Below are 22,464 nucleotides of genomic sequence, written 5' to 3'. Positions count from 1 at the left end.
CCTTGTGGTCCCACGGCCCTGCCATCACTCGCGAAGGCTGTCGGGACGTTTAGTTCAGAAGCTATGCGATAAAATAAACGCCAAAGTGGTCAAAAACTACAATACACCGAATACCCAAGTTCTGTGTGCGTCATATTCTCCCATTTGACAGGTAAAGAAACACAAGTGAAGAGGGATTTGCCAAACAGACTGCCACTACGAGCAAGGACAAGATAATCATGGTAAGAAGGGCTGCAGATATTGCAACCTAGTGTGTAATTGCTTATCTAGTAATCTATTCATGAAAGGGATCTAACTCTCAGGCTTGATATCGCACTGTGTCGTAAATGGCTAGCCAGACAAGTTAATAACTATCTGGAGACTAAGCGCTGTCTACTGTAGCTAGGTAACGTTAGCTAGCTAGTTGAAATCTAGCCAAGGTAACTTGCTATTTTTACTAATGTTAGTGGGCCATCTCTATTATTAGACTTTGTTTATCTGGGTCTTTCGAGATAGTGAACACAGACTGTTAGCTATAGTTTCACCTCAAATTCGTCACATTACTGCAGAGAACAGGCTGTTGAAGCTACTGCTGACAGCACCGCTGGGATGTTGCTAGCTGTCATTTACTCTAGTTGTGCAGTTTGCTGTAAAGATGTTCACCCTGTCTGCTTGTGTGTGTAATGAGCTTACAGTTTTAGTTAGTTAACTACATTGGTATAGCCAACTAACTTAGTACTGTTAGCTAACAAACTGAGAGTTGTTGTCGTTGACACTGAAATATGTTTCTGTATAAGCATTTTTTTGGGGGGGTGGGATAAGCACAAACCAGACCTGGTATTAACATGTGATGCTTTGGAAACTAATGCTGTTTTCTATCTCCTTGCCTTTCCCTCACAATCTGAAATGTCCTCTGCTCTCAGGGTGACAGTAGTTGCAGCAACGGGACCCACCACTCGGGGGCGGTGCAGTCAGACCCACAGCTGTTTGAGGCCCAGTTTGAGGAGCTGGTGACCGAGCTCACAGAGCAGGACCTCACAGACTCTGTCCTCGCTGACGCTCTCAACAGACTCCGAGAGGTAGGGGTTGTGAGACCATAGGAATAAAAAAAAACACTCTTTCTCCTTCAGATCTATGAGAAGTGTCTAGGGGTAGTTGCTAGGGTTTGATTTGAGAAATTGAGATGCGCAAAGATGCCATACAACTCACCTCTATTTCTCTGTCTCTCTTTCTCTTAGGTGTTGCATTACAACACTCCTGGAGGAAAAAGAAACAGAGGTCTGTCTGTGATTGGCTCTTTGAGGGAGCTTGTTCCTCCCACTGAGCTGACCCAGGATGCTGTGCGACGGGCCCTGCTGGTTGGCTGGTGCATTGAGCTGGTGAGAGACACACACACTCAGTTATTGCATCAATTAGCACTTTGCTGAGGTACCACAGTGAAGTGACTAACACTGACTTTTTATTTCTCTCTCTCTCCTCTCTCAGCTCCAGGCGTTCTTCCTGGTAGCTGATGACATCATGGATGCTTCAGTGACTCGGAGAGGTCAGCCCTGCTGGTACAAGAGGGTGAGACTGACTAATGTTATCGCTCTCACAAGAATTGTAGTCTAATCTAAACGCATTGTTATGGTCAGCCAACTGGTTTACCCAAAACTAACTGTAAGCTTACATCAACTTCCATATTGCATCACCTGTCACCAACACCATGTGTACCTGTTAACGTAGTAGGCTTTAAAGGGTTTGCTCAGTCAGTAACATAGCTGTTGTTTCTCAGGAGAGAGTGGGTCTGGATGCCATCAATGATTCCTTCCTCCTGGAGGGATCCATCTACAGACTACTGCGCAGACACTGCAGGGCACAGCCCTACTACGTACATCTATTGGAGCTCTTCACTGAGGTACACACACACACACACTTACACAGCTGACTCTTGTGCTGTAGCTGACTATTGTTTCTCTGTTCCTGTGTGTTTCAGACGTCCTTCCAGACAGAGCTGGGCCAGGCACTGGACCTGATGACCGCTCCTCCTGGTCAAATAGACCTCAACCGCTTCACCATGGAGAGGTTTGTAAGAGGGGGGGGGGGGGGGGATATAGAGATGGAGGGGTATATGGAGATTTAAGGTACAGGTGATTGGGTGTTGTTGATAGAATGAGTGTATGGCTGTTGGTGTTTGGAAGGGTATAATCTTTATTCTTTCTCCCTCCCTCTCCCTCTGTGTCAGATATAAGGCCATAGTAAAGTACAAGACTGCCTTCTACTCCTTCTACCTCCCTGTGGCAGCAGCCATGTACATGGTGAGTGTTTAGTGTTGTAACGTCTGGTCAGTCTCATTATACAAGGTGCAGAAACTGGAACTTATAGAAATAATGAATAATTCCCAGGCGGGCATCGACAGTGAAGAGGAACACAACAACGCCAAACACATCTTACTGGAGATGGGAGAGTTCTTCCAGATACAGGTGAGACCACAGTAATTCTATGAGACTGACACACACACGAACAATGTCATAACAGCATTGTTTTACAATGTTTCTCTGTTGCCAGGATGACTACCTGGATTGCTATGGCGACCCGGCTGTGACAGGGAAGATTGGAACAGACATCCAGGACAACAAATGCGGCTGGCTGGTGGTGACCGCTCTAGGGGTCATGACCACGGAACAAAGGGCAGAGCTGGAGGTGAGAGGTCACAGTTGACCATTGAACTGTAAACACACCCAAGTCAAGTCATGATGGATGGAGGATTAAGGGAATGAATGCATTTATTCACTTCTTTACAGTAAACTGCTCTGACTAGACTCTCTGGTGAGAAATAATTCACTTTTATTTTCCTCTTCCAGTCATGTTATGGTCGGCATGACAGTGTGGAGAAGGTGAAAGCACTGTACAACACCCTACAGATGACCACCCTGTACCACCAATACGAAGACGACAGCTATCAGCGCTTACAGAAACTCATCGCGCGTCACGCCCAAAACCTTCCACACGCAGTTTTCCTCAACTTCGCCAAGAAAATCTACAAGAGAAACAAGTGAAGACTATGATGAGGGGACTGTTTTTATTTAGTGTGTGTTGCACTGTAGCTGGACTGAGGGCTAGTTGGTGTGGCTGCTTCCATTTCGGTCCCTTGCCTCTTCCCCTTGCTCCTACCCCTTCAGTGAACACCATGGTGTTAAGGGATAGGGCAGGGCTCTCCAACTCTGGTCCTGGAGAGCTACCATCCTGTAGGTTTTTGCTCCAACCCTAATCTAACGCACCTGATTGTAATAAGAGTGGAAACCTACAGGAGGGTAGCTCTCCAAGAACAGGGTTGGAGAGCCCTGGGTTAGGTTAAGGGTCTAGGGACCTAAATAGAACAAGACTTTAGTTTGGACTGCGAGTGAGCCTGGTTGAGATTAGACCAGTCAGTCTTAAACCTGGTCTTTAAGGACCCCTGTGTGTGCCCATTTTGTTCTCCATAATATGATTTTCAATTATGTACACAATAACTGATTACTCAAACTGGGAATACCATGTCATCAAAAAAGTATGTCTGATACAGAGACAATCTTTTATTTATTGATGATGACGTGAGTATGCCATCATGTCACTGTTAGGAACTGTCTGCTCTAGAATCCTGTGGAATTGATGATGACGGCAGGGAGTGACATCATTATTGGTTGATGATCACATCAATCAGGATGACAACCTGGGGCCCTGTTTAGCAGAGGGCTCTGGTCTCTACCGGCAGAGGGCTCTGGTCTCTACCGGCAGAGGGCTCTGGTCTCTACCGGCAGAGGGCTCTGGTCTCTACCGGCAGAGGGCTCTGGTCTCTACCGGCAGAGGGCTCTGGTCTCTACCGGCAGAGGGCTCTGGTCTCTACCGGCAGAGGGCTCTGGTCTCTACCGGCAGAGGGCTCTGGTCTCTACCGGCAGAGTGAATGGACTAGAGTAGGAAGCTTCCTGAAAGGAACAATCCTGCTGTCTCTCACACCATGTTCTGTCTTTGTATTTTGTTTTCTCTATATCCCTCTGTGTATAATCATCTCTTTCTGTCTAATTACTACTGTACATCTACCTGCTGCTGACAATATGGCATCTTATTGCTTTTAATAAAGAAATGTGACCAACATGGGTTTGGAATTCATACCTTTTGTGGAAAACAATATATAGTACAGCGAGCTCTGACATTGTGTATGGCTTTCCATCATGATTCATAAAGACAATGAGTCTATTTTTCACGGTTCCTGTGTTGAATAGGGAAACAGTGTAGCCCTGTCTTCCTCGGTCAGTGTGAATAGATTACTATACAGCATGTGCTTTTACCATGTTACCTTCCATTTCCACTGAGAATGAAATAGAATAATAAAGATGAAGGGAGTGTGATGGCGGATAGGAAGTGATTCCAATATTAGAGATCAAAGAGAATACGGTAGAACATTCCGTAGTGATTGTCTTTTTCTTGGAGGGAGGAAGCGAAGGCTGAGAGGGATGGAAGGAGCTGACAGATGAACAGAGAGGGAGATTGATTGGTGAGGCAGAAGATGGGTGTGGTCCCGGCAGAGGAGCTAGAGAAAGAGGCGGATGAGCTAGAGAAAGAGGCGGATGACGAAAGATAAGGTGATCGCGAGAGGAGAGAGCTCTCGCTTTAACCCGTGGAGAGGCTGTTCGTTGGTCGGACGGGGTTGCGCGCGCTCGCCTCCGTTTACCGAGAACGGGATCCAGCATCTCCATCTTCTCCTCAACCGAGCCGATGGTGAGTCAAATATCTCACAATCATATGATTATAGGTGTTGTTGATCAAATGCTCTCTATTTACCGAGATCTAGGCTATACGTTTTGCTATGCTTTCAACACCTGCCCACATCCCCAGATACAGTTAACCAATGTCGATAACCGTTTTCTTGATTTATAGCCTACGGTTGTTTACTAGAATGACAGACATAATCATGTTATAGTTCATTTAATAAACGTTGCGATACATTTTGTCATAGTAGCAGGGGGGTGGCTGTGTCAGGACGATGCGGCTTGTGGTACCCCCCCCCCCCCCCCCCCTTCCCACGGTCTCCATCCGCCACTTCAGGTCGATAAATCCGATGGTAAATACCGAAACTCCAGCAGATGATGTGCTCTGCGGTTACGGGACGTTATTCTAACGGTTATTCTAACGGTTCTGAACAGGGCGACGTGTCCCAGGCCCGATCTAAGCGCTGTTCAGGTTATGATTTATATGGGCCTACCTTCTTCTCCCCGTTTGATGTGAAGGGCACGGTGCTGCTGTGGAGGAATATGAGCAGTGTGTTTAGCATTGGCAGTGGATGAGTTTTAAAAGACAGCCTGTACGTTAGTCATTGCGCAATTGAGGATTTTCTGCTCTAAAAAATTTGATCTTGTTCACAAAAGATGTTTGTATATGTTGGGAAAGCAGGTAGCCTAGTGGTTAGAGCGTTGGGCCAGTAACTGAAAGGTTGCTAGATCGAATCCCTGAGTTGACAAGGTAAAAATCTGTCGTTCTGCCCCTGCACAAGGCTGTTCCTAGACCGTCATTGTAAGTAGGAATCTGTTCTTAACTGACTTGCCTAGTTAAAATAAATGTCAACATTTATTTTAATGCAAATAAGTTTAGAATTGAGATAATCAAAATGAACTTATCACGATTCAATTAACTTGGCCTATACTTAACCTATTTGTCAGAGAGAGAGAGTGAGAGTACATCCTTTCTCAAGGGTTTAACACATCACTCCATTAAGCTGAATCTCAGACTGGGATGCTGAAGGATGACAATCCTTCATTAGGTCCCAACTCTTTTCATGGGGATCTCCTCTCTATCACTGACATTGAATTTAGGTGTGTGTGTTTGCGTGTGTGTGCGTGTGCATGTGTCTGTCTCTCTGTCTGTTTATATATAGAGAGAGGGAGGGAGGATAGGAGTGAGGAGAGGAGGATTTAATTTTCATCTAACTAGTCCCAGCACCGAGGAGGTCATTATACAGCAGAAAAGGACCAATAGCTCTATGGAACAAACCAGGGGATGATTTAACTTATAACATTTCTTATGAACAAGAACAAGCTGGTCCCTTGTGCAGTTAGAGCAGTGCTTCTCAATTATTTTCTGTTACGCCCCCCCTAGGAAGAAGTAAACATTTCGCGCCCCCCAACTCTCCGCCGCGACTGTAAATAGTATCATTTGTCTATAAAATTGTTATAAGTATACCTCTGCATAACATTTTATCCTTATTAACATTAAAGAAAACAAAAAAGAAATTAATATAGATCAACTTACAACAAATAATAACTTTATTAACATTGTTTTTTAGTCTGTAACAGAAAATAGTTAAAGTGCATCGATTTGCCTGAAAAAAAAAAAATCAAGCCTTATTTAAACTGTAAACATTTTTTTACAATTTGATACTGAAACATTAAATTAAATATAATCAATAAATAATAATACATTCAAATTGATCAGAAACATTAACTCAGGAGCACAATATATGAAACACTTTGACCTATAAAACAAAAATGAATAAAACAAATTGTGCTGATTTTTTTTTTTTTTCAAAATGAGGAAGTCATAGTTTTTATTTTTGCAGCACTTGCATCATCCAGCATAACAGAGACCATGTCTAATGCTGCAGGTAGTATCAGCTCCTCTGCTATGGAGTGCTTTTTTGTTGCACTGAGCAATTTGGTACGCCACCTTATATGATGCTAACAGTGCTCGCTGGTTTACTGAAGTAGCATTCACAAAGCGGGACGATTGTTGGTAATATTCGGCACGTTTTCGCTGAAAAAACTCAAGCGGCTTATCAGCGTGATTGGGGTGTAATGTCTTTAAGTGACGCCTTAATTTATTTGGCTTCATGCTGTCCGCTGCCAACATTTTTAGACACAGTAAACATACCGGTCTTTCCTCGTCTCTCACGGTAGTCACAGTGAAGCCAAGCGCTACATACGCGTCGTCATAGTTCCTCGTCTTAGCTTTCGGGAGACTTACGTTTGTCTCATTATCTCCGTCTCTCTCCGCCTTTCTTTTCATCCCTGTTAAATATTTTTCAATGTTGTCTCTTAAGGGTTTGTTATCTGCACTTCATATCTCCTGCTGTGTGCTCTTGTTCGGTGCAAAAAAAAACTACTCCCTGCGGCGTGCCCCACTATTTGAGAAGGACTGAGTTAGAGGAACATGGAAGCACAGACTCCTCTCATCTCTATTATCTGTTGTGCCTCTATTGACTGCATGTCTCTTTTGATGTTGCAGGGTCTTTGGAGTCAAGCCTAGATGTGACCGTCATGTTTTGGATCTCTCCATCCTTTAGATAGAAAACAGAACCCCTGTTTCTATAGAAACAGAAATAATTGACAATTATAAAACTATTATTCCTAAAATGCACTCCTCTAGCCGAACCTTTGCTCCGCCCTTGAGGCCTCGTCGCATCGACACGAGCAGGCGGACCACCACCGCAGCGGAACCAAAGCCACACGGCCCTGTTTCCCAGAGGGAAGACAAAAACATGAACACCATTTCCTCTTCCTCTCCTCGGCGCGCCACCAAAGCGACCCCTGAGTCTTCCAGGACCAGGGTGGGGGTCCAGCCTCGCGCTCCCTTGGGTCAGTCCAGATTGGGTTTACAGAGAAACACAGCTCCCCTCTCTACGACCAAACCCAAACCCAAAAGTGTCCGTGCAGCAGCAGCTGTGTCGAAACGCGCCCCTCTTCCTCATCCTCTTCCTCTTCTTCCTCATCTGGACCCCAACTGTAATGAACCCAGCCTGCCTTGTCTGTGCTGCGACGGCCATTCCCCCCAGGACAATAACAGTCTGTTCAACCACAACCACAACAACAACAATACCATCTCCATCAGACAGCAGCTGAAGCTTCAGCCCCCTCCACCACCTCCCCTGCTACCCCAGAGACAGGAGGGGACAGGGGGCAAGACCAAGAAACAGGCCAGCCCCTCTCAGCCCAAGCCCCAGCCTCAGGTCCTGGCCCCGGCCTGCCCCCCTAATGCCCTGGAACTGGAGAAAGGAAAAAAAGATGAGGAGAATGCAGATGTTAACAAGAACACAGATGTGGTCATAGACAGCACGAAAGAAACGGAGGAAGAGATGGACAACAAGAAAGAAACAGAGGAGGAAGAGGAAAACAGTGTGGATGTTGAAGTTGATGATGAGGAGGAAGGAGATGATGATGATGATGATGACACGTTGGTCCCATCGTGCTGCGACTGCCCTCCCTCTCTCCTGGATCTCTCCCTGACCTCCTCCACCTCCTCATCCTCCACTTCCATCAGCTCCTGCTCCGATCTGGAGTCAGACTGCGCCGATCTCTCCACCTCTCTCTCGTCCTCTGGCCACAAGTGGAACGCTGATCTGTCAATCTCTCAGGACGACACTCTCATTCACGTTCCTGAACGCTACCCAGCCTCCCGTTCACCCCCTGTCCTGCTCCTCAACCCCAAACCCCCCTCTGTCTCTCGTTGCCCTTCCCCCCCCCCACACGCCTGCTCCTCAGACGAGGGCTACCCCTCCGCCCCCGCCTCCCCCTCCTACCTGGGGGTCAAAGGTCAGACAGGCTTAGGGTCAGAGGTCGCCAGACTAGGCCTCCTGGACTTCCTGGAGTCAGTGGGAGACTTTGGAAAGATGGAGCGCTTTAGCCAGGTGATTCAGGTGGCTCGCTGGGACCTGGAGGGGGATCCTCAGGGGGATCTACTGAGGGATCGACTGGATCACCTGGACCGACTGGAGAGTGTCAATAGGCAGGTGAAGCTGGCCCACATCGCCAGGCTCCATGAGAAGGGACTGGATTTAGGAGATCTGGGCAAGGAGGATCTCTCTGATGTTCTGGATGAGATGGGGAACGTGGATATGTCTTGGAAGCTGTATAAGGGCCGGGGGGGGTCGTTGGGAGATTCCCAGGAGTTCTCTGATGCTGGAGTGGACCTGACAGCACCTTCAGACTGTGACGAGCCCCTGGTCTTACAATCAGAGACCTCTTCGCCCATAGAGCCCCCACCGAGACCCCCCAAACCCCCTGCCCGCTATGCCAGCGTGAACTCTGAACTCCACACCTACATCAACATCAGCCGTGACATCACCCCCTCCGTCTCTGTCTGCACCTCTCCATCCTCATCCCCCACTTTCTACACCTTCAGGTGTGAGAAGGCCCTCCCTCCTTCCCCACGCTCTGTTCCCCCTCCTCTTCCTTGTCAGCCCATCACTTACATTACTCTCTACAAATCTTCCCCTCTCCCATTCTCCCTCCCCTCCTCCACTCCCCCCATCCCTCCCCCTCGGAGGAAGCACCTAGCCCGTAAGGAGGCTCAGCGTCTCGCCACCCTCCAAGCAGGATGCGGGAAGACACCCCTGTCCCTCCCCCCTCCCACCTCTCGCCCCCCTCCTCTCCCCCCTGCCCCCACCATTTCCATCTCCAACTCCACCACTCCCCCTGCCATCCCTCCCCCGCCCTCTCTCCCCCCTCCTCCCTCTTTCCATGCGTTGGATGATGAGATCCGTAAGCTACTGGTGCTAGCAGGACTGACCCAGGCTGAGCTCCTCAAACTCAGCCCAGAGCTGGGGGTTTGTGTGGGGGGACTGGAGGAGGAGGGAGAGACCCACCACACCTCCAGGCCTGGACAGACACAAGATCTAGGGATGAGGAGAAAAGAGAAGAGGGCTAAGGAGCAGTATGATATAGATGGGTTGGCTGTGGATGGCTGGAGAGATGGAGGAGGGAGGTCAGGGGTGGAGAGGGATAGAGAGACTCATATATGTGGAGGAGTAAAGGAGGATGAGGGAGAGAAAGAGGAGAGCAGAGATGTGTTTAGAACCACGTCTTTCACTGACATGGCGAGAAGGAGGAAGAGAAACAGTGGGTTTGGGGCTAACGTTAGCCTAGCATCTGACTCCTACTACAGCACTGGCAATACCAACACCTCTAACAATGTTAACTTCCAGACTTTCAAATATTCCCCTGTGCTCTCCGAAACCCCTCCCCCTCCCCCCCCGCGTCCCTTACCCCCTGCCCCCCCTACCCTGCCCTCCCTCAAGGTTTGCACCCTTCTCGCCAACTCTTTACGCCCTGAGCGATTTGATTGGCTCATGGCTTTCTCCCCCGATGGTGAAACCCTGACCCCGCCCTTGGAAGTTAGAAAATCCAATGAGGAAACCCTGAAGAAATCTACTTCCGGGTCAACGTCGTCATCTGGGTCAACGTCAGGGTCGGGTTCCAAAGTGATGACCTTCAAGGAACTGCGTAACCGTAGCAAACACAGCTCCCCGGCCTACCAACTAATAACTGAACCGGATCCTGATCCCACAGTCGTAACCCCTGACCCTGACTTCCTCTACAACCTCAAGTGGAGAAGGGAAAAGACGGACAGCGACGGAATCCAATGGGAGTACACCTCCCAGGCCCAGGCCACCTTCCTGCAACCACCTCCCCTCACCTCATTGGCTGCTTTTAGGGATATGTTCCAGAAAGCAGAGGATGCGATTGGACAACCTGAGTTATGTCCCTCGCAGCAGATTGGGTGCTCAGCCAGTGAAGGGAACCTGTGGAGGATGGATGGACAGAGAAAAGAGGAGGGAGAAAAGAGGAAAGAAGATGTAGAGGAAGAAGTGGTAGAGGAAGAAGAGGTGGAGGTGAGAGGAACAGCTGATGGAGGAAGAACCTGGGAGTCAAGAACTACAGGTGAGTTAGGTGATGATGATGATGACTATAGACCTAGCTGCTGACTGTGAGGTGCTGATTTGGGGTGAAAATGTGGAGGTAGTAACAAACTACAGTATTCACTGAAGCCACCTTCCATCTAATATTATGTACACAACACCACGTCTGAAACTGTCCTCTCTTGGGAATAAAAACTAAACCAGCAGAGAGAAGGGTGACAAAAACACGGGGAGAATTCTCCGCATTCCAGAGGAGAGGGACAGAGAAGGGGAACAAGAGAGAGATGCATACATAGATGGGTGCAGTGGAATGTCATTTCTATCTAGGATGGGCAGATAGATGATGGAGATGGAAAGGAGGAGAGAGATAGGATTAGATGGGATGCACTCATTCTTTTTCAGGGATGGACAGGTAAGTGTATGGGGCAGAGTGGGAGAGGGAGACAGAGAGGGAGAAAGAGATGGTGGAATTTCTTCAGTGCTTCCTGTGGGCCTGGTGTGATATCATCACTGCCTTATTAAATTATTCATCCAATCTGCAGACCGGGGGAAGTAATGGAGTACCCACAGCTATATCTCCCTCTAGCTCACCCTCTCCCCATCTCTCCCCATCTTCCTCTAGCTCACCACCTCTCTCTCTCTCTCTCTCTCCCCCCCTCTCCCCATCTCTCTCTTTCTCTCTCTCTCCCCCTCTCCCCATCTCTCTCTCTCCCTCTCTCTCTCTCTCCCCATCTCTCTCTCTCTCCCCATCTCCCTCTCTCTCTCTCTCTCCCCATCTCCCTCTCTCTCTCGCCCCATCTCCCTCTCTCTCTCTCCCCATCTCCCTCTCTCTCTCCCCATCTCCCTCTTTCCATCTCCCCATCTCTCTCTCTCTCCCTCCCCATCTCTCTCTCTCTCTCTCCCCATCTCCCTCTCTCTCTCTCCCCATCTCCCTCTCTCTCTCTCTCCCCATCTCCCTCTCTCTCTCTCCCCATCTCCCTCTCTCTCTCTCTCTCCCCATCTCCCTCTCTCTCTCTCTCTCCCCATCTCCCTCTAGCTCTCTTTCTCTGTATATCTCTCTTCCTCTTTCTGTCTCTTTCCTCCTCCCTCATTCTCTTTCTATCCTTTTCACTGTTTATACACTGTACTCCATTCTCTCTGTCTCCCCTTCCCTCTATCATGCCCTCTCTCTCTCCACTATCTGGTGAGTCATTGGTTCATGTTTTGTTGCCTACCTCCTCCTGTCTCTCTTCTGTCCTTGACCTCTCACTCACTATTTTCTCCTCTATCTTCCATCTTTATTTTTTACAGACTGTTCTCATAAAATGGCAAATTAGTTTGCAATGAGCCTTGCGGCCCAAACTCTTGCATGAGCGCAAGAGAAGTGACACAATTTCCCTAGTTTAATATTGCCTGCTAACATGAATTTCTTTTAACTAAATATGCAAGTTTAAAAATATATACTTCTGTGTATTGATTTTAAGAAAGGCATTGATGTTTATGGTGAGGTACAGTCGTGCAACGATTGTGCTTTTTTCGCAAATGCGCTTTTGTTAAATCATCCCCCGTTTGGCAAAGTTGGCTGTCTTTGTTAGGAAGAAATAGTCTTCACACAGCTAGCAACCAGTCAGGCAGCCCAAACTGCTGCATATACCCTGACTCTGTTGCAAGAGAAGTGACACAATATCCCTAGTTAAAAGAAATTCATGTTAGCAGGCAATATTAACTAAATATGTAGGTGTAAAAATATATACTTGTGTATTGAATTTAAGAAAGGCGTTGATGTTTATGGTTAGGTACACGTTGGAGCAACGACAGTCCTTTTTCGCGAATGCGCTTGTTAAATCACCCGTTTGGTGAAGTAGGCTGTGATTCACCGATAAATTAACAGGCACCACATCGATTATATGCAACGCAGGACAAGCTAGATAAACTAGTAATATCAACCATGTGTAGTTAACTAGTGATTATGTTAAGATAGATTTTTATAAGATAAGTTTAATGCTAGCTAGCGCCTTACCTTGGCTCCTTGCTGCACTCGCATAACAGGTAGTCAGCCTGCCACGCAGTCTCCTCGTGGAGTGCAATGTAATCGGCCATGATTGGTGTCCAAAAATGCCGATTAACTATTGTTATGAAAACTTGAAATCGGCCCTAATTAATCGGCCATTCCGATTAATCGGTCGACCTCTAGTTCTTAGTTCCATAGGCTAAATACCTCTATTCATCTGTATTTCAATTACACAGCTTTATTGTTTTGATATTTTTCTAATAAAAATCACAATGTACATTTCAGGAGAAATGCTGAAAAAGAGCCAAGTTGTATGGTATTTGTAAGCGTAGAAGGAGTTCTGTGTGGTCAGCCCGTCACAGCAGTAGGATAAACTTATCCTAGGTTATGTAGGGCCAACTTCTACCCACAGACTGTAAACAAATAATACAATCCAGACCAGACTATTTGTCACGTGTGCGTGTACAGCTTTAAGAACCAAAGAGGAGGGGCTCCATCTACCAACCAATGGCAGAGACTTATTTCACAGTAGCGCAAAAAAGAACAGGAAGTGTAATGTGTGGCTGCATCTGAGAGACAGTCAGATCAACTCAAGGCTAAACCAAGGTATGGTAGTTAACACGCTCTGTGGAGCCTCTCTCTCTCTGTCATGGTGATATTAAATGAGACAATGTATTTCTGTGCAGAATGGACTTCTAGTCAGCATAGGCTATTATCCAATCATCTCCAAGGAGACAGAGAGATAGACAGTGCGCAGCCAGGCAGGAACAGAACTCTCCATAGCCTGACTCAGCGTAACCAACGGTACTCTTCTCTGCTAGAGAGAGGGAAAGAAAAAGAGAGAAAGAGAAGGTGAAGATAGAGAACAGCATACCACTACTGTACAGAGAGAGAGAGAGAGGACAGCATACCATTACTGTACAGAGAGAGAGAGGACAGCATACCACTACTGTACAGAGAGATAGAGGACAGCATACCACTACTGTACAGAGAGATAGAGGACAGCATACCACTACTGTACAGAGAGAGAGAGAACAGCATACCACTACTGTACAGAGAGAGAGAGAGAACAGCATACCACTACTGTACAGAGAGAGAGAGAGGACAGCATACCACTACTGTATAGAGAGATAGAGGACAGCATACCTCTACTGTATAGAGAGAGACAGAGGACAGCATACCTCTACTGTATAGAGAGAGACAGAGGACAGCATACCACTACTGTACAGAGAGAGACAGAGGACAGCATACCACTACTGTACAGAGAGAGAGAGAACAGCATACCACTACTGTACAGAGAGATAGAGGACAGCATACCTCTACTGTATAGAGAGATAGAGGACAGCATACCTCTACTGTATAGAGAGATAGAGGACAGCATACCTCTACTGTATAGAGAGAGACAGAGGACAGCATACCACTACTGTACAGAGAGAGAGAGAGAGAGAGAGGACAACATACCACTACTGTACAGAGAGAGAGAGAACAGCATACCACTACTGTACAGAGAGCTAGAGGACAGCATACCACTACTGTACAGAGAGATAGAGGACAGCATACCACTACTGTACAGAGAGATAGAGGACAGCATACCACTACTGTACAGAGAGAGAGAGGACAGCATACCACTACTGTACAGAGAGAGAGAGGACAGCATACCTCTACTGTACAGAGAGAGAGAACAGCATACCACTACTGTACAGAGAGAGAGAGAGGACAACATACCACTACTGTACAGAGAGATAGAGGACAGCATACCACTACTGTACAGAGAGATGGAGGACAGCATACCACTACTGTACAGAGAGATGGAGGACAGCATACCACTACTGTACAGAGAGAGAGAGGACAGCATACCACTACTGTACAGAGAGATAGAGGACAGCATACCACTACTGTACAGAGAGAGAGAGGACAGCATACCACTACTGTACAGAGAGAGAGAGGACAGCATACCTCTACTGTACAGAGAGAGACAGAGGACAGCATACCACTACTGTACAGAGAGATAGAGGACAGCATACCACTACTGTACAGAGAGAGACAGAGGACAGCATACCACTACTGTACAGAGAGATAGAGGACAGCATACCACTACTGTACAGAGAGAGAGAGGACAGCATACCACTACTGTACAGAGAGATAGAGGACAGCATACCACTACTGTACAGAGAGAGAGAGGACAGCATACCACTACTGTACAGAGAGAGAGAGGACAGCATACCTCTACTGTACAGAGAGAGACAGAGGACAGCATACCACTACTGTATACAGAGATAGAGGACAGCATACCTCTACTGTACAGAGAGAGAGAGGACAGCATACCACTACTGTACAGAGAGAGACAGAGGACAGCATACCACTACTGTACAGCGGGAGAGAGAACAGCATACCACTACTGTACAGAGAGAGAGAGGACAACATACCACTACTGTACAGAGAGATAGAGGACAACATACCACTACTGTATAGAGAGAGAGAGGACAGCATACCTCTACTGTATAGAGAGATAGAGGACAACATACCACTACTGTACAGAGAGAGAGAGAGGACAGCATACCACTACTGTACAGAGAGAGACAGAGGACAGCATACCACTACTGTATAGAGAGATAGAGGACAACATACCACTACTGTACAGAGAGAGAGAGAGGACAGCATACCACTACTGTACAGAGAGAGACAGAGGACAGCATACCACTACTGTACAGAGAGAGACAGAGGACAGCATACCACTACTGTATAGAGAGATAGAGGACAGCATACCACTACTGTACAGAGAGAGAGAGAGGACAGCATACCACTACTGTACAGAGAGAGAGAGAGGACAGCATACCACTACTGTACAGAGAGAGACAGAGGACAGCATACCACTACTGTACAGAGAGAGACAGAGGACAGCATACCACTACTGTATAGAGAGATAGCGGACAGCATACCTCTACTGTACAGAGAGAGACAGAGGACAGCATACCACTACTGTATAGAGAGATAGCGGACAGCATACCTCTACTGTACAGAGAGAGAGAGGACAACATACCACTACTGTACAGAGAGAGAGGACAACATACCACTACTGTACAGAGAGAGAGAACAGCATACCACTACTGTACAGAGAGAGAGAGGACAGCATACCACTACTGTACAGAGAGATAGAGGACAGCATACCACTACTGTACAGAGAGCTAGAGGACAGCATACCACTACTGTACAGAGAGATAGAGGACAGCATACCACTACTGTACAGAGAGATAGAGGACAGCATACCACTACTGTACAGAGAGATAGAGGACAGCATACCACTACTGTATAGAGAGATAGAGGAGAGCATACCTTTACTGTACAGAGAGAGAGAGGACAGCATACCACTACTGTACAGAGAGAGAGAGAGGACAGCATACCACTACTGTACAGAGAGAGAGAGGACAGCATACCTCTACTGTATAGAGAGATAGAGGAGAGCATACCTTTACTGTACAGAGAGAGAGAGGACAGCATACCACTACTGTACAGCGGGAGAGAGAACAGCATACCACTACTGTACAGAGAGATAGAGGACAGCATACCACTACTGTATAGAGAGAGAGAGGACAGCATACCACTACTGTACAGAGAGATAGAGGACAGCATACCTCTACTGTACAGAGAGAGAGGACAGCATACCTCTACTGTACAGAGAGAGAGTGGCACCAGCTATGGACAGTGATAACCTCATCTTTGCCAGTCACCTGCACATATCCGTTTTATAATACAGAATACACACTGACGGAAGAGTAGAACGTGAAACCACTAGCTTAAAGGTTTGGGCGTGGTTGAAATAATGGTGAACGACTGTGAGAGTAGGAAACGAAAGAGAAAGGCTTCTCTAAACCTGAACTTGGACTCCTCTGTTCATTAACCACCTCCATTGACTGTGTCATGTATTGTGGTCAGTCTGTGTGCGTCTGTGGGTCAGTCTATTGGACATATGTTGTTGTGTGGGTACTGGGTGGTGTACTGCGTTACTGCATGTTGTGGTGGTTTACTGGTTTACATTGCATTCTTCTCTCAACAGACACTAACCTTCTCTCCATCTCTCTCTCTCCCAATTTATTTGCAACATACATTTTTGTTCCTCTCCTTGTTCTCATCCCCCTATCCCATCCTTCCTTCCAACGTTTGTCCATGGCTCTGCTTTACCTTCTCCTCTTCTCCGCTTTCGCTTGTCCTCCGGCCCCCAACTACCCCAACCCCCCTACCTGCCCCCAACTACCCCTACCTGCCCCCAAACTACCCCTACCTGCCCCCAAACTACCCCTACCTGCCCTCAACTACCCCTATCTGCCCCCAAACGACCCCTACCTTCCCCCAAACTACCCCTACCTGCCCTCAACTACCCCTACCTGCCCCCAAACTACCCCTACCTGCCCCCAACTACCCCTACCTGCCCTCAACTACCCCTACCTGCCCTCAACTACCCCTACCTGCCCCCAAACTACCCCTACCTGCCCCCAACTACCCCTACCTGCCCCCAACTACCCCTACCTGCCCTCAACTACCCCTACCTGCCCTCAACTACCCCTACCTGCCCCCAAACTACCCCTACCTGCCCCCAACTGCCCCTACCTGCCCTCAACTACCCCTACCTGCCCCCAAACTACCCCTACCTGCCCCCAACTACCCCTACCTGCCCTCAACTACCCCTACCCGCCCCCAACTAACTCTACCTGCCCCCAACTACCCCTACCTGCCGCCAACTACCCCTACCTGCCGCCAACTACCCCTACCTGCCCCAACTACCTCTACCTGCCCCCAACTACCCCTAACTACCCCTACCTTCCCTCAACTACCCCTACCTGCCCCCAACTACCCCTACCTGCCGCCAACTACCCCTACCTTCCCTCAACTACCCCTACCTGCCCCCAACTACCTCTACCTGCCCCCAACTACCCCTACCTGCCGCCAACTACCCCTACCTGCCCCCAACTACCTCTACCTGCCCCCAACTACCCCTACCTGCCGCCAACTACCCCTACCTGCCCCCAACTACCCCTACCTGCCCCCAACTACCTCTACCTGCCCCCAACTACCCCTAACTACCCCTACCTGCCCCCAACTACCCCTATCTGTCCCCAACTACCCCTACCTGCCCCCAACTGCCTCCAACTACCCCCACCTACCCCCAACTACCCCTACCTGCCCCCAACTACCCCTACCTGCCCCCAACTACCCCTACCAAATCCCCATTTCCACCTCAACCTGCCCCTGTTACTCATACTCCTCTCCCTTCTCCCCTCCTGCCCTTTGCCCTTTTTGACTGGGCAGTGTCCTCACCACCTCTCTCCCTGGCCCACTCCCAGCCCTCCTCCTATTTCCTCCACTCTGTAATCCCCCCTTACCGCCCAGGATACTGTGGTGCTCATACGAGACCAGTCCCAAGGACAAGAACCCAATCTCACAGCCACACGGTCCCTAACCCCTACACTACCCAGTCCACAGCCATGGCCCCTAACCCCTACACTACCCAGTCCACAGCCATGGCCCCTAACCCCTACACTACCCAGGCCACGGCCCCTAACCCCTACACTACCCAGTTATCTAACCCCTTTGCTACACCATACACTCACAAAGATTTAAATGAAGACAGCCATGGAACTTATTCTAAGAATAATATTGATTCTGGATATAGTGACTATTTTAGGAAGGATGGAGGCCTAGACTCTGCACATCGTTTTGGAAAGGACTTCAAGAGCAACATTGATAGTTTGTATCGTTATGTGAATGACTCCAAGACTAAAGAAAAGCTGGAGTATGGCTTTGGCTCTGAATCCATCACTGACTTTGACTCCCTCTGCTGCACCGCTAACGTCACTGATAAACAGCCTCATACCGGCTCACACACACTCGTCAGCAATGACACACACACTCAAGGCTGCACCACCCCATATAAAAACGTTGATGCGATGATGATGGCATATGCCAAAACACACACTGTCGGTTCCCTTGGTCGCACTGACACACACACACACACCTCTCGCCCTGGCCAGAGCAGAACCTCTAAAGATCTCCCTCCCCTCCCTACCTGGTACCTCTACCACCCCAAAAACTGTCCCATCCACAGGGGTGCCCCTCCCCGCCTCTCCCCTATCGGGGCTCTCGACCCCCCCCATCGCTCTGGAGCCCCCCCTCCGGGCCTGGACGCATCAGCTCACTACCTCAGCTCACCCTTGTTCCCCCGCTCTCACACCCTCCCTGCCCTGGCCGCCCCCCTCTACTACCCCTTTCTCTACCCCCCTATCCCCCCCAGGAAAACCTCAGACCCCCCAAAACTCATCCAGGCTCCGCCGCTGCCGCCCACGCTGAGTAAGAGCTCTCTCTCTCACACTCCCTCCCCCTGTCTAACACCCTGCTCGCCTGTCTGTCACTCTGTTAGTCTAACACCCTGCTCGCCTGTCTGTCACTCTGTCTGTCTGTCTAACACCCTGCTCACCTGTCTGTCACTCTGTTAGTCTGTCTAACACCCTGCTCACCTGTCTGTCACTCTGTCTGTCTGTCTAACACCCTGCTCGCCTGTCTGTCACTCTGTCTGTCTGTCTAACACCCTGCTCACCTGTCTGTCACTCTGTCTGTCTGTCTAACACCCTGCTCGCCTGTCTGTCACTCTGTCTGTCTGTCTAACACCCTGCTCACCTGTCTGTCACTCTGTCTGTCTGTCTAACACCCTGCTCACCTGTCTGTCACTCTGTCTGTCTGTCTAACACCCTGCTCACCTGTCTGTCACTCCCTCCCCCTGTCTAACACCCTGCTCGCCTGTCTGTCACTCTGTCTGTCTGTCTAACACCCTGCTCACCTGTCTGTCACTCTGTCTGTCTAACACCCTGCTCGCCTGTCTGTCACTCTGTCTGTCTAACACCCTGCTCGCCTGTCTGTCAATCTGTTAGTCTGTCTAACACCCTGCTCACCTGTCTGTCACTCTGTTAGTCTGTCTAACACCCTGCTCACCTGTCTGTCACTCTGTCTGTCTGTCTAACACCCTGCTCACCTGTCTGTCACTCTGTTAGTCTGTCTAACACCCTGCTCGCCTGTCTGTCACTCTGTTAGTCTGTCTAACACCCTGCTCGCCTGTCTGTCACTCTGTTAGTCTGTCTAACACCCTGCTCACCTGTCTGTCACTCTGTTAGTCTGTCTAACACCCTGCTCACCTGTCTGTCACTCTGTTAGTCTGTCTAACACCCTGCTCGCCTGTCTGTCACTCTGTCAGTCTGTCTAACACCCTGCTCGCCTGTCTGTCACTCTGTCTAACACCCTGCTCACCTGTCTGTCACTCTGTCAGTCTGTCTAACACCCTGCTCGCCTGTCTGTCACTCTGTCAGTCTGTCTAACACCCTGCTCGCCTGTCTGTCACTCTGTCTGTCTGTCTAACACCCCGCTCACCTGTCTGTCACTCTGTCTGTCTAACACCCTGCTCGCCTGTCTGTCACTCTGTCTGTCTAACACCCTGCTCGCCTGTCTGTCAATCTGTTAGTCTGTCTAACACCCTGCTCGCCTGTCTGTCACTCTGTTAGTCTGTCTAACACCCTGCTCGCCTGTCTGTCACTCTGTTAGTCTGTCTAACACCCTGCTCACCTGTCTGTCACTCTGTTAGTCTGTCTAACACCCTGCTCACCTGTCTGTCACTCTGTTAGTCTGTCTAACACCCTGCTCGCCTGTCTGTCACTCTGTCAGTCTGTCTAACACCCTGCTCGCCTGTCTGTCACTCTGTCTAACACCCTGCTCACCTGTCTGTCACTCTGTCAGTCTGTCTAACACCCTGCTCGCCTGTCTGTCACTCTGTCAGTCTGTCTAACACCCTGCTCACCTGTCTGTCACTCTGTCTGTCTGTCTAACACCCTGCTCGCCTGTCTGTCACTCTGTCTGTCTAACACCCTGCTCGCCTGTCTGTCACTCTGTCACTCTGTCTAACACCCTGCTCACCTGTCTGTCACTCTGTCAGTCTGTCTAACACCCTGCTCACCTGTCTGTCACTCTGTCTGTCTGTCTAACACCCTGCTCACCTGTCTGTCACTCTGTCTGTCTGTCTAACACCCTGCTCACCTGTCTGTCACTCTGTCTGTCTGTCTAACACCCTGCTCGCCTGTCTGTCACTCTGTCTGTCTGTCTAACACCCTGCTCACCTGTCTGTCACTCTGTTAGTCTGTCTAACACCCTGCTCGCCTGTCTGTCACTCTGTCTAACACCCTGCTCGCCTGTCTGTCACTCTGTTAGTCTGTCTAACACCCTGCTCACCTGTCTGTCACTCTGTTAGTCTGTCTAACACCCTGCTCACCTGTCTGTCACTCTGTCTAACACCCTGCTCACCTGTCTGTCACTCTGTCTGTCTAACACCCTGCTCGCCTGTCTGTCACTCTGTTAGTCTGTCTAACACCCTGCTCGCATGTCTGTCACTCTGTCTAACACCCTGCTCACCTGTCTGTCACTCTGTCAGTCTGTCTAACACCCTGCTCACCTGTCTGTCACTCTGTCTGTCTGTCTAACACCCTGCTCACCTGTCTGTCACTCTGTCTGTCTGTCTAACACCCTGCTCGCCTGTCTGTCACTCTGTCTGTCTGTCTAACACCCTGCTCACCTGTCTGTCACTCTGTTAGTCTGTCTAACACCCTGCTCGCCTGTCTGTCACTCTGTCTAACACCCTGCTCGCCTGTCTGTCACTCTGTTAGTCTGTCTAACACCCTGCTCGCCTGTCTGTCACTCTGTTAGTCTGTCTAACACCCTGCTCGCCTGTCTGTCAGTCTGTCTGTCTGTATATCTACATCTCTATCGCCCTGTCAGTCTGTCTGTCACGCTGTCTGTCTGTCTGTCTGTTTGTCTAACACCCTGCTCGCCAGTCTGTCTGTCTGTATATCTACATCTCTATCGCCCTGTCAGTCTGTCTGTCACACTGTCTGTCTGTCTGTCTGTCTGTCTGTCTGTCTGTCACACTGTCTGTCTGTCTGTCTGTCTGTCTGTTTATCTACATCTCTATCGCCCTGTCAATCTGTCTGTCTGTCTGTCTGTCAGTCTGTCTGTAGTCCGTCTGAGTGTGTATATCTATCTCGATGTCAGTCAGTTTGTCTGTAGTCTGTCTGTTTGTTTATCTCTTCTCTGTCTGTCTGTTACTCTGTCAGTCTGTCTGTCCATGTTGTTGTGTGTCTGTGTTGCATGGAGTGCTGAAATAGACACCTCACCTTAATAAAGCTATGACCTTCAGCCTCTGTTGAACCATGATAATCACTGTGAGGATTATTATCACTCTGTAGTGTATGCATGACTATACACCATGTGTTTAATGTAGCGGTGAATGGCTATAAACTGGGCTGAACACTAACCTTCTATAGTGTCTATATGTTTCATCATGAGGTCAGACTAAGGAATGTTCTCACACCGTACTGATACCACAGGAGGCTGCTGAGGGGAGGACGGCTCATAATAATGGCGGGAACGGAGTGAATGGTATGTATTTGATAGCATTCCAGTCATTCCTCTCCAGACATGACCACGAGCCGTCCTCCCCAACTAAGGTGCCACCAACCTGTGACTGATAGCTGACTTCTGCATGGCGGTCTTCTCCAATAGGTTTTATGCTTCCTGTGTCTGTCGAGGTTAATGCATTTGCTTCCCATTCACATAATGTATCACCCTCAGAAGGGACCATGCCCTGTGTAGAATATTGGAAAAGCAAAGTGTACAAGACAACCATTTTAGAATCTGTGAAAAATATTTGACTGGGATGTTTTAAAACTAAGCTATGCTATCACTATGCTATCACTACTACACTACTACTGTTAGTACTGCTACTCTACCACTGCTTTAACTAACTGCTAAAACAACTAAT

At 48.7% G+C, this 22,464-nt stretch overlaps 2 protein-coding genes across 4 annotated transcripts in view; both read left to right on the top strand.

Annotated features, from left to right (window-relative positions):
• The first annotated feature begins 71 nt into the window (after nucleotides 1-71).
• Nucleotides 72-4,092, top strand: LOC129842339 (farnesyl pyrophosphate synthase-like). The gene is made up of 10 exons (XM_055910859.1): nucleotides 72-221; nucleotides 903-1,058; nucleotides 1,218-1,358; nucleotides 1,465-1,545; nucleotides 1,754-1,876; nucleotides 1,955-2,043; nucleotides 2,204-2,276; nucleotides 2,364-2,441; nucleotides 2,527-2,661; nucleotides 2,823-4,092. The coding sequence occupies exons 1-10, from the start codon at nucleotides 219-221 to the stop codon at nucleotides 3,015-3,017; spliced, it is 1,074 nt and encodes a 357-aa protein (XP_055766834.1). The 5' UTR covers nucleotides 72-218; the 3' UTR covers nucleotides 3,018-4,092.
• A 509-nt stretch (nucleotides 4,093-4,601) lies between these two features.
• LOC129842337 (uncharacterized) overlaps nucleotides 4,602-22,464 on the top strand; it is an 84,797-nt gene continuing 66,934 nt past the window's right edge. For 2 of the 3 annotated variants that reach the window (XM_055910855.1, XM_055910853.1), the window contains exons 1-3: nucleotides 4,602-4,716; nucleotides 7,216-10,646; nucleotides 17,919-18,956. In XM_055910855.1, the coding sequence (XP_055766830.1) occupies nucleotides 7,343-10,646; nucleotides 17,919-18,956 (4,342 nt within the window). In that variant the 5' untranslated portion in view covers nucleotides 4,602-4,716; nucleotides 7,216-7,342. The remainder of the gene's footprint in view (nucleotides 4,717-7,215; nucleotides 10,647-17,918; nucleotides 18,957-22,464) is intronic. The other variant, XM_055910856.1, reaches the window with a different exon arrangement.

The sequence above is a fragment of the Salvelinus fontinalis genome, unplaced genomic scaffold, assembly GCF_029448725.1.
Source record: "Salvelinus fontinalis isolate EN_2023a unplaced genomic scaffold, ASM2944872v1 scaffold_0033, whole genome shotgun sequence".
Taxonomy (NCBI): Eukaryota; Metazoa; Chordata; class Actinopteri; order Salmoniformes; family Salmonidae; genus Salvelinus; species Salvelinus fontinalis.
This window is presented reverse-complemented; position numbering and strand designations above follow the sequence as displayed.